This window comes from Orycteropus afer, unplaced genomic scaffold, assembly GCF_000298275.1.
Source record: "Orycteropus afer afer isolate SDZICR_OR568_19922 unplaced genomic scaffold, OryAfe1.0 scaffold00157, whole genome shotgun sequence".
Classification (NCBI taxonomy): domain Eukaryota; kingdom Metazoa; phylum Chordata; class Mammalia; order Tubulidentata; family Orycteropodidae; genus Orycteropus; species Orycteropus afer.
The window spans coordinates 3,013,191-3,026,267 of record NW_006921744.1 but is presented as its reverse complement, the minus strand read 5'-3'; the positions used below and the strand labels follow the sequence as shown (position 1 = coordinate 3,026,267).

The following is a 13,077-nucleotide window of genomic DNA, read 5'->3' as shown; positions in this document are numbered from 1 at the left end:
GTAAGGATTTTCTTAAAAATGTTTAAAAACTTTTTTCTCATTTTAAAAGTAATTTTGAATCAATATAGAAAATTTAGAAATTAGAAAAATACAAAGAAAATAAAAGCTCATAGTAATTTCATTACTCAGAGGTAATTTGCTGTTGATAACTTTTAGAAAAATTTTTAATATTTCCCCACATATGTTCCCCACCAAAATATTTTGAAGCAGATCTTAGACATCATATCAGTTCATGCATAAACACATCATTGTATATTTCTATGATACAAGAATGGGAAAAAAATACAGTACTTTATAAAATAATTTTTAATATCTTCTAATATACAGTAAGTATTCAAACTTCTTGATTGTCTCAGAATCAGTTTTATTAGAATTCAGGATTTTTGATAATATATCGATGTATTCCAGTTTTTATTTGTATGTGTAAATATGTATAATATTACTAACAGTGAGCAGTTACCTAGTACTATATACTTATGGGGGGATAAACCAGAAACCAGTTGCCGTGGAGCTAACTCATTGGAACCCCATGTATAAAGGAGTATTAAAGCACTTTGCAAATAACTCATTTAGCAATCATTGAGATAGGAAATTTTTGTTTTATATGTGAAATGTGGTTTTCATTTCACATGTAAAATCCTTATTTTGAATATAAATGTAAAATCTTTATTTCACATGTAAAATATGAAATCTTCATTTTACATGCAAAATGTAAAATCTTTATTTTGTAGATGAAGAAACTGAAGTACAGTGAGCTTAAATAACTAGACCAAGTTCCCTGTCTGAAAAGATCTCAACTACAGATTTGGGGTCATAGATGTAGTATATTTAAATTAGATCTTGCTTTTTGTTTATTTGTTTTGTTTAACATTTTCTTACGTCAGTAAATATTCTTTGATAATATAGTTTCACTGCACATAACAACAGCAACAACAGTGGTGGTATAATACTTTATCCTTTGTGTTATAATTTGTTAAACTCTTTCTCTTATTGGGAGCTCTGCTGGCATAGTGCCTAAGGCATTTGACTGCTAACCGGAAGGCTGGTGGTTCAAATCCACCAGCCGCTCCTTGGAAGGAAGATTGGGCAGTCTACTTCCGTAGTGATAAATGTTTTGGAAACCCAAGGAGGGGTTGCTATGAGTCGGATCTGACTCGATGACAGTGAGTTTTTTTTTTTCCTTACTATTATTAGACATTTAGATTTTTTCCAGCTTTTTTGTCTATAAAATAATGTGATAAATATCCTTAGTCATAAGAATAATGCCAGGTACAAAGTAAATCCTATGAAATTTGTTACATGAATTAATGAATGAATCTTTGGTTATTTCCTTGTAGTAAATTCTTACACATTGAATTACTGAATCAAAAGTTAGGAATATTTAGAGGATTCTTGATAATTATTGCTAAATTATATACCAGACAGACACATTAAATGAATTTACTTTCTCATCAGCATTTATAAGAGTACATCTCTGTCTGTTTTCATTGATCAGATCAACACAGCAGAATAAGTTTATGTACATACCATAAAAGAATTGTTTTATACCATATAAAAAATATCTAATGATAAAAAAGAGAATAGAAATCTCCATAATTTCAAAAACCTGAACATACTCTCAAAGCTCTTTATCTAAAAAAAGAGGATGACTGAAGCATCTGCATACAGATGAGGATTGTCTTAGGCTGGATATTCAAGAGAAGCAAAACCAGGGAGGTTTATATATATATATATATAAAGAGATTTATTTTAGGGAAATGGATCACATGTTTGTAGAAGTTGGCAAGTCCTAAGTTCTTGGGTCAGACATCAGGCTGGAAGCTTCTCTTCACTCACTGGCTTCAGGGGCCAGTGAACCCAAGATGGGTAGGTCAGACATAGTCTGTTACCTCATGGTTTGCAGAAGCTGACTAATGCAAGATTGGCAGGTAAAATGGAAGGTTGCTAGTTCAAGTCCTATGAACCAGAGGTCAGATGATTAGAGCTAGATGCAGCATCCAGAGTGAGCAAAAAGCTAGAGAGCTTTTGTAGAACATCCATATATATCTAATGCAGGTCACTCCCCAAGGAAATTCCCTTTCAACTGATTGACTGCTCAGAGCAGATCTTGTCATGGAGGTAATTACATTATATCACATCTCATCATGGGTGATGACTATATCATTACATAACTGCCAAACTATATATAACTGCCAAACTGGAGAATCATGGCCCAGCTAAGTTGATACACCACCTTAACCATCACAAGAATGATTTCTGTATTATCATCCTAAATGAAATAATTTTGATATTCACATTCCTAAGCATATATGTATCTTTCCACTGATTTGGGTACTTCATGTACAAAGCTGTTATTGTACATAAGCAGTTAAAAGAAGTTATAACTCCTTCACTGCTCTTTCTTAAATACCAGAATTTTATGATTCAGAAAGTTAGGGAGAAGTGGCTTATCGTGAGAGTATTGGTGAATACAGGTAATTCTGAATTTATGAGTCACTTCTCAGATTTGTTTGGAAATGCAGATGGTATTGGGTTTTCAGACTAGTTCACACAAAACTTTTTGTATTGAAAAATAGCAAAAATAATTTTAACAGTAGAAGCCTTTATGGATTTCTGATTTGAATATATATATGAAAATGTTACTACGTAATTTTTAGGAGCTTGGATGGTGCAAGTTGTTTGCGATTGGCTGCTGAAAGCTGGTTTGAACCCACCTGGCATCTCTGCAGAGGAAAGATCGGGCAAACTCCTTCTCTTTTCTCTTCCTGTGTTTGTTCCCATCCCTATGGGAACTGCTATAGTTTAAATTTCATTTCATAATGGAGATCATGATGGGGACTAAGACACGTACTATCATTCCTGATTGTGTGCTGGAGGAAGATAAGAAAGGCATTTTGTGTTACCTTTGGGATTTAGGGTACTTTTTCATTGGGGGATGTGACAGAGAAAGATGTCCTGCTGTCGTAATTCAACAGACCTTGTCCTTAGAAATATTATTTTAAGTGATAGGTAAGTTTTTGAGGGGTGGCCTGAGAATTTAACTTGTATTTATACAATAATTTCTAAAGGAGAATGTGATGGAGAGTATGCTGTGAAGGGGATATTCAGGCATACCTTGGAGATATCATGGGTTCAGCAATACAGTGAATATCACAATAAAAAAATTCACACGAACCTTTTGGTTTCTCAGTGCATATGAAAGTTATACTTACACTTTAGTCTATTACGGAGCTCTGGGGGCGTAGTGCTTAAGGCATTTGACTGCTAACCAGAAGGCTGCTGGTTCAAACCTACCAGCCACTCCTTGGAAGAAAGGTTGGGCGATCTATTTCCATAGCGATACCGCCTCAGAAGCTCAAGGAGGGGTCGCTATGAGTTGGATCCGGCTTGATGGCAGTGCAGTTTTTTTTTTTTTTTTAATAGTCTATTAAGTGTACAATGGCAGTATGAAAAAGTTTGAAATATTGTGAAGAAGTTTGAAATGTTGTGAAACTCCCAAAATGACATGAAGTGAGCACATGTCATTGTAAAAATGATGCCAATCGACATTCTCTATGCAGGGTTGCTAAAACCTTCAATTTGTAAAAATCCTCCAATATCTGCAAAGCACAATAAAATGAGGTATGCCTGTATGTCATACAATTGCCCATTTAAAGTATACAATCCAGTGGTTTTTAGTATATTCACAAAAGTTGTGCAATTATCACCACAATCAATTTTAGAAGATTTTTCTCATTTTAAAAAAAGAAACCTTGATCAGGGATGGGAGAGAAGAGAGGGAAAATTGCTAGATGGGTAAGAGACAAGTATTGATTTGGGTGAAGGGAAAGGCAGTATACCAAAAGTGAGTGACCAACACAATGACACTAAGGAAAATGAAGAGACAGAGGTATACAAGAGGTATAGACAACAAAGATAAAGACTTTTACATATACAATACTGCATTAGCAGTAATAACAAATGTTAATTGACAAGAAGATACATAGGTAGACAGGCTGAATGATCAAATATGGCTAGGCAAAAGGGAATATACCCATGGCCGTATATAAGCTTGGCAGACGATATTTTTACATGTGTATTTGTATCTGCTATAAGAATGTCCAAGGAGCTCTGGTGGTGCAGTGCATAAGGCATTTGACTGCTAACCAGAAGGCTGGCAGTTCAAGCCCAACAACCACTCTGCAGAAGGAAAACTGGGCAATCTACTTCTGTTAAGATTTACCACCTCAGAAACCCAGTGGACGTTACTATGAGTCGGAATCGACTCTATGGCAGTGAGTGTTTTTTTTTAATTAAATAAGAAAGTGCATATATATAGTAGAGCTAATGGAGCAAAGTGATGATAACTTTTTAGCCACAGCCAGCTACCTGGAGGGAGTGAGTTGTTGGACCTGTGGGCTCAGGACCATGGTCATGGGGGACATCAAGCTCAATTGGGATAACGTACAACACAAAATCATTGTTCTACACCCCATTTTGGTGAGTAACAACTGGGGTCTTCAAAGCTTACAAGTGTCCATCTAGAAGCCACAATAGGTCTCTCTTCATCCAGAGCAAAGAAGAATGAAGAAAACCAAAGACACATGGAAACAATTAGTCCAAGGGAGTAGTGGACCATGAGAACCTCAGCCTACATGACCCTGAGACCAGAAGAACCAGATGGTGCCCAGCTGCCACTGTCAACCACTTGGAAAGGGATCAGTGCAGCAGATCCTGTGTAGAGTGGGAGAAAAATGAACAAAAGTAAAAATTATTAAAATAAAAAAAGACCACGCTTACTGGTCTGATAGAGACTGGTGAAACCCCTGAGACCATGGCTCCTAGTCACCCTTTGGGTCTTGAATTGAACTCACTCCTGTGGCTTCCAGCCAAACAATAGATAGGCATATAAGGTTAACATTTACATCAGGTAGGTACACTCCTTAGAACAATCATGCGAGATCAGAAGGGCAGCATTTGCACAGGGAGACAGCTTAGAGGGCAGGAATAGGAAAGAAGGACAGAGGGAAGAGGTAACCACAGGGAGGAAATGGGAAGAGAGCTATCACATTATGGGGGTTGCAGTCAATTGTCATGAAACAAAATGTTTATGAATTGTTGTATGGAAAATGAATTTGCTTTGTAAACTTTCACCCAAGTCACAATAAAAAGAAAAAAAAAAAAAAATGGAAAAAAGACCTGCAGAGGACAGGAAAAAAAGAAACCTTGTGCCCATTAGCATTCTACTCTACATTTTTCTCCTGCCCCTCTAGTCCTAGAGAACCATTAATCTATTTTCTGACTATATAGATTTGTCCATTCTGGACATTTTCTGTGAATGTTACTGTACAATATTTTGTGTTTTTTTGTGACTGACTGCTTTCAAGTAATGTTTTCTTAGTTCATGAATGTTGTGGCATATGTCAGTACTTCATTCCTTTTTATTGCCAAAAAATATTCCATTGTATATCTGTACCACATTTTATTTATACATTCATCATTTGGTGGACATTTGGGTTGTTTCTACTTTTTGGCTATTATGAATAATGCTTCTATGAACATTTTTGTATGAGTTTTTGTGTGGACGTATGTTTTAATTTTTCTTGGTTATATACCTAGGAATAGAATTGCTAGGTCATATGGTAGTGTATGTTTAACATTTTGAGGAACTGCCAAACTGTTTCCAAAGGTGCAGTACCACTTTACATTCCCACCAGCAGTGTAAGTACCAGTTTCTCCACATTCTTACCAACATATGTTATTGTCTGTCTTATTACAGCCATCCTAGTTATATCACTTAACTGCTAACCGGACGGCTGGCGGTTCAAACCCACCAGCCACTCCTTGGAAGGAAGATTGGGCAATCTACTTCTGTAGTAATACTGCCTTGGAAACCCAAGGAGGGGTTGCTGTGAGTCGGGTCCGACTCGATGGCACATAACAACAGCAACATCAAAAGTTACATCTTGTGTCTTTGATTTGTGATTCTCTGATGGCTAATAATGTTGACCATCTTTTCATGTGGTTATTAACCATTATATAAATCATATAAGTGTGTGTGTGTGTGTGTGAACATTTACATGACAAACCCAAGGAAACCCAAGGGGGGAGGTCACTGTGAGTCAGAATCAGCTAGATGGCAGTGAGTTTTTTTTTTTTATGTGTGTGTGTATGTATATGTACACACATATATGTACATATATAATCTTAGGAAAAATGGCTGTTTACATTCTTTTCCCCATTTTAATTTGCTTACTATTATTGAATCATAAGAATTCTCTATGTATTCTGGATTTAAGTCCCTTATGAAATGTATATTATTTGCAAATATTTTCTTGTGTTCTGTGGGTGGTTTTTTTTCTTTTTTCTTTTTCTAATTTTTAAGAACTTCATTTGTTTTATATTTAGGTAAATCACACTGAAATTCCAATGTTTGATTCTTGCTCAAGTTAGTAATTTACCTGTACTATAAACATTCCGAGGTGATCTGGTGGTAAAGTGGTTAAAGTGCTTAGCTGCTAAACAAAAGGTTGGCATTTTGAACCCACCAGCTGCTGTGGGTAAGAAAGATGTGGCAATCTGCCTTCATTAGGATTTACAGCCTTGGAAACCCTGTGGGGAAGTTCAACTCTGCCCCTGTAGGGTTGCTGTGAGTTGGAATCAACTTGACAGCAATGGGTTAGGGCTTGTTTTGGTATAAGCGTTAACACTTTGGATACCATTATTCTAGAACGATTACTCCAGCAACAACATGAGATTAGATTGGAGAAGGAAAAAGACTGTATAAGAAACTGTTGTAGTAATCCAGGAGAACAGGGGAAAATTTTTTTTTTTTTTTAATTTTATTTTGATTTGGGTGAAAATTTACAGAGTAAATTCACTTTTCATACAGCAGTTCACATATACTTTGTCTCATGTCATTGACCAAAATTTACAATACAACAGCTCCCCTTCTACTTCCTCCCCATAGTTACCTCTTCCCAGTGTCCATCCCTCCATACTCTTCTGCGCCCTGAGCTGTCTCCCTGTGCATAAGCAGCCCTTCCTTCTCCCATAATTGTTCTCTCCAGGGTGTGTGTCTACTTGAGGTAAATGTTTAACTCACTTGCCTGTACTTTGTTTGGCTGTAAACCACAGGTGTGGGTTCAATTCCAGACCTGAAGGGCAGCTAGGGGCCATAGTCTCAGTGGTTACACCAGGCTCTATTGGACCAGCAAACCTGATCCCCACCTTCTTTTTTTTTTTTGCCTCCAAATGATTTTGAGTTTTGTTCCACATTGTTCTCCCTCTCTATGCAGGATCTCGTACATCCCTTCCAAGTGGATGACAGTGGTAGCCGGGCACCATCTAGTTCTTCTGGTCTCATAGTTGTACAGGTTGCAGATCAGATGGTGTACCAGTCGCTAGGACTGATTGTTTCCATTCATTTGGTTTTCTTCTTTCTTCTTGACGAGGAGATACCCATTGCATCTAGATGGCAACTTGCTAGCTTTTAAGATCCCAGTCGCTACTCGCCAAGGTAGGAGGTGGAACAATGTTTTGTATAGTATGTTATGCCAATTGAGCTTGATGTCCCCTGCGACTATGGTCCCAAGCCCGCAGGATCAACAACTCGGTCGCTCTGGGTAGCTGGCTGTGACCAAGCAATGACCATAACCTTGCCCCTTGTCAGCTCTACTATACACCTGGGAATTCTGATCACTCACATAAACTTATAGGACCATTGTCTGCCAACCCTATATATGATCTTGGATACACTCCCCATTTAGACATACCTAATTGTTTAGCCTGTCCACCTATCTATCCGTCCATACACCCCTAGAACAGGGGAAAATTTTAACTAATATTTAGAAAGTATGTAGGGTTTTGTGATCGCCTGATACGGGGGATGAAGAAGAGAAAGGAGTCAGAAGTGCAGATTTCTAGTTTTGGAGCCTGAGTGAATTCACAGAGATGGAGGATACTGGTGGGGAAACTAAGGAAATAGTGTAAAGGATTCTCAGCTGTCATTTCTAGGAATAGATACTCAGGACAAGAGGGAAGAAGGTGAATTTGGGACAGTAGCTCTAACATGATAAATTTGAGTGACATGCCATCTAATTTTGCAGTGGATTAGAGGCAGCATTGCTGTATCCTACTAAAGCCAAAGCAGGTGAAGCTTCTTTTTGGTAATCCTCTCCTCTGTCTTGTTTTTTTTTTCTTTTGAGATGAGTTTTACTAGTTTAAGAATAATGAATGTTCAATCGATGAAGTATAGTGAAATTAGAGTTTGATATTACTGTTAAGACTATGCTAACTCTCTCTATTGCTACAATTTAGTATAAAAGGATATAGATTTTAGGTTTTTACTCATTCTCAAAAATCCTTAAGGATTTTGTTTTATATAATCAAGAGTTTATTTTTATACTCTTAAAACAATTTATTAGTAAAGTTTTTGGAGTAGGCAATAGATTCACATGGTTCGAAATTCAAAAGGAACAAAATTGTAAGCAGTCAAGTCTTCCTCCCATTTCTATCCCTAAGCCACTCACTTCCGCTCACCAGAAGCAACCAATAAAACAGTTTCTGGTATTTGCATTGTTCTGCACTTTGACTTTTTCAGTTAGCAATGTATCTTGAAGAGCACTCTCCCTTTTTGTTTATTTTACCTTTGTAGATTTTGTCATGTCATGAATTTTCTATTGTACGGATATATCATAATTTATTTAACTGTTAACTCTTGACAAACATTTAGTTTGTTTTTGAATATTTGATACTATAGACTGCTGCTCTGACTATCCTTGTATATAAATTTTAGTGCATATGTGAGAATACTTCTCAGGTGTAAATTTCTAGACGTGGAACTGCTGGGTCAGAAGGCATTCGTATTAAAAGAAAATAATAATGGATTGTCTTTGCTCACAAAATAAAGTCTCTCTCAGTATTACCTTTTCAATGAGGCCTACCTTGACCACTCTGTTAGTACTATAATCTGCCCCTACCTTTCTCTTGAATGCTCTATCCATCTTATTGTAGCTCTTTTTCTAACCTGGAATACATTTATACTGTTTTTGTTTTTTTATCTTTCTTCCTCTGCTTAAAATGTCAATTCCAGGAAACAGGAATGTTTATTTTGTTCGCTGATAGAATGGTACGGGGTGCTTGGTAGACATTTAGTAAATATTTACTGAGTGAACTGAATGAATGAAAGAATAATGTCAAAAATTACCTTCTCTATAATGCACAGTGTCTTTACCCACTTATTTTAGATTTTATTTGGTAATGTTGTATATATTGTTTTTTTTTTGTTGTTGTTATGTGCCATCGAGTCAGACCTGACCCCTACTTGGGTGTCCAAGGCAGTATCACTACGGAAGTAGATTGCCCCATCTTCCTTCCGAATATATTGTTTTAAGAGTTCTTTAATCTATTCTAGTACAAGTTGGGATATAAACAGTTAAATATTGAAAATAGTCATAATGTGTGTTCTTTTAAAAAACTAAACTCCAAAAAACCAAAACCAAAACCAAAAAACTATCCTTCTCTTCAAGTTTCCCACAAATAGTACAGAGCCCTATTGAAATAGAAGGAGATGCAGGAAGAATATATGAGGCACTGCTGTAACACCTCTTCCATAGGATTGAAATCAATCTGGAGATTATTATATGATACCAGGTGAGCTGTCTCAATTTAATAGACTGAGGTGTTTTTCTGTGTTTTAAAACATCTCTAAACCCTATGTAAATTTATATACAACAGGTACAGTCTTGAAAAAATGATTGTAACTAAACTGTCAGTGAATTAGTTTTTTCCTTATTTATCCTCATAATTTTAGAGGCCTGATATTAATTATCATTGTTCTTCAGATTGGTAGTTACTTCTATTACATATTTAAGTATAAACAAGTAATTAAGTTTATAAATGAGACCCAGATATTTAATGGGAGCTCTGGTGGCATAGTGCCTAAGGCATGTGACTGCTAACCAGAAGGCTGGTGGTTCAAAACCCCAGCCACTCCTCGGAAGAAAGGTTGGGCAATTTACTTCTGTAGTAAAGCTACCTGGGAAACCCAAGGAGGAGTTGCTATGAGTTGGATCTGACTCGATTGCAGTGAGTTTGGTTTTTGGAGATATTTAACAGAGTTTTGGAATGGATTTCTTTGTAAGATAAAGAATATAAAAGAAACATTCCTATCTCTGTCTGTTTTAATTTACTTCTTTCACATCTGTATTTTTATATTTTACACATTTTTTTTTTTAGGATAAGTTGAATCAGAATTATGTTAGACTCTAAAACTGCCATGCACCCCTGTTATAAAATTTCCCTCAATGAATCTGTTTCAGAAATAATCTACCAAACTTTGTTATTAAGTAATTTTTTTTCCTACTTTCATTTAGGACATACAAAGCTGTCAACAGGTACTTTTCATCAACTAAGATAAATTATGTTTCTACATCAAATTCAATTAATTCTAGCAAAAGCGAAGTATTTGCTATTTTAGTTACTGCAGACTTGAAAATAAACATATGGGTTTTCTTTAGGTTTCTTAAATATTAGAAAATTTGCCAAAGATAATATATCAGTTGGAACCCTAGAAACCCCAGGCCACAGATTGTGACCCTTGGACTAGATGACGTCTTTCATTTGTCCTCTAACTTGGAATGTTTTTATTCTTATGCCAACTTATAAGGTCATTAGGTATATTATTTTTTCACAGTAGTCTATGTGATATAGAAGGAGTTGACATGCAAACTTTGGAAGACATCTTTTATTTATATAATTGAATTTAAATTGTGGGTACAACTAAAATATTCTGCAATATTTTTGAACCCTGTTTCCAAGAATAGTAAGCATCAACTTTGTAGATCTTTTACAGAAGAGCTAATTAGTAGCAGTTTGAATATGATGGCAGTTTTTTTCTCCTATATGGTTGTCTTATAGGATGGGTCATGTTTGGACTTTGGGCTCAAACTAGAGAGCTTGACCAGAAACTAAGTTCTGGGTCAATTACCCATCTTTTGTTTAGAAAATGAGATCAGTAATGTCATATCTCTATGTCATTTACCCTTGCTTACACTGGTTTGTCAGCCATGTACGAATGGGAGCTGAAGGAACTGTTTTTGTTGTTTGTTGCCTATGAGTGGGAGGAACTATAGTGGAACCAATAGTCTTTCCTTAAACTTTGTACTAGTGGTTCAATTGCTCCTTGTTTCTCTGAGCATATTTTTCTTTTTTTTAAAAAAGGCACTCTGTTCTACATTAGAGTGTAGTCATTGCTACTGCTTTGAGAAGATTTTTAAGGGTAAATACATATTAATGCAAAGTTAATGCTGGGAGTGTACTAGGCTCTTGACATATAGTGAATTAGATCTAATTCCTCTGCCTCCATTGATGCTTATTACTGACTAGCTGTAATAGGGACAAATGAGCAAACAGTTAAAACACAGTTCAGTTAAGTCCTGAGATAGGCCTATGCACTGAGTTGTGAGAATTTTTTTTTTTAATTGTGATTTGGTGAAAGTTTACAGAGCACATTAACTTTCCATACAGCAGTTCACACACATGTTATCTCATGACAGACTACAGTTTACCCCAGTGCAACAGCTCCCCTCCCACTTCCTCCCGATAGTTACCTCTTCCCTGTGTCCATCCCTCCATGCACTCCTGCCCCCTGAGCTGTCTCTCTGTGCATAAACAGCCCTTCTTTCTCCCATGATTGTTCTTTCCAAGGAGTGTATCTACTTCAGGTAAATGTTCATCTCATATGCCTGTCTTTTGTTTGGCTGGAAGCTGAAGGGCAGCTAGGAACCATAGTCTCAGTGGTTCCACCAGGATCTAGCAGAGCAGCAAACCTAGTCCCCTTTTTTTTCTCCAAATGATTTTGAGTTTTGTTCCACATTGTTCTTCCTCTCTATCCAGAGTCTCCTACATAGAACCCCTGCAAGTGGTTGACAGTGGTAGCCAGGCACCATCTAGTTCGTCTGGTCTCATGGTCATATAGGCTGAGGATTGCATGGTGTACCATTTGCTAGGACTAATTGTTTCCAGGAAGTTTTGGTTTTCTTCATTCATTTTTGCTGTGGACAAGGAGAGACCCATCGTTGCATCTAGATGGCTGCTTGCAAGCTTTTAAGATCCCAGTCGCTACTCGTCAAAGTAGGAGGTGGAACAATGTTTTTTGTAGTATGTTGTGCCAGTTGAGCTTGATGTCCCTTGGTACTATGGTCCCGAGCCCAAAGGTTCAACTACTAGGTCCCTCTGGGTTGCTGGCTGTGACCAAGCAGTGACTACAACGTTGCCCCTTGTCAGCTCTACTATACACCTGGAAATTCTTACAGAACATACAAATACACTTGTAGAATCATTGTCTGCCAACCCTATACATGGTCTTGGGTACACTCCTTGTTTCATAGACATATCTACTAGTTCAGCCTGTCCACCCATCTATCCATCTGTATACCCGTGTTTGCCTTCACTGACAGGGCAGTACTATATGTGCAAAAGGGTTCATCTTTGTTGTCTGCACCTCCCGTGTATCTCTCTTTGTCTTCCTCTTCCTCAGTGCCACCATGTTGATCATTCACATTTGGTACATTGCCCTTCTCTTCACCCATATCAGTACTTATCTCTACCTATCTAACAGTGTTCTCTCCCTTTCCCTCCCACCCCTGGTAACCAGCAAAGAAAATTTCCTTCCATACATAAACCATTCCTTGACTTATAGAATAATGGACAAATGCAATATTTGTCCATCTGTGATTGACTCATTTCACTAAGCATAATGTATATCGTGCTGTTGTTGGGCGAAGTGCTCGGTAGATGTCTATAAGGTCAAGTTCATGGATTGTCTTGTTTAGCTCTTCTGTATCTTTGTTGAGCTTCTTTCCAGTTGTTCTTTCATTGAAAGTGGTGTATTAAAGTCTTCTACTAATACTGTGGAGTCATCTATTTGCCTTTTCAACTCTTTTAAAGTCTGATATATTTATTTTAGGAGCTCTGGTAGCATACTGCCTAAGGCACTTGACTGCTAACCAGAACTCCTTGGAAGGAAGGTTGGGCAATCCTACTTCCGTAGTGATACTGCCTCGGAAACCCAAGGAGGGGTCGCTATGAGTCGGA

At 37.0% G+C, this 13,077-nt stretch overlaps 1 protein-coding gene across 1 annotated transcript in view; it reads left to right on the top strand.

Annotated features, from left to right (window-relative positions):
• Window positions 1-13,077, top strand: part of RB1 (RB transcriptional corepressor 1) — a 320,323-nt gene that overhangs the window by 4,588 nt on the left and 302,658 nt on the right. The window contains 2 exon segments of the mRNA XM_007946362.1: window positions 3,872-3,889; window positions 6,751-6,760. Coding sequence (XP_007944553.1) covers window positions 3,872-3,889; window positions 6,751-6,760 — 28 coding nt within the window.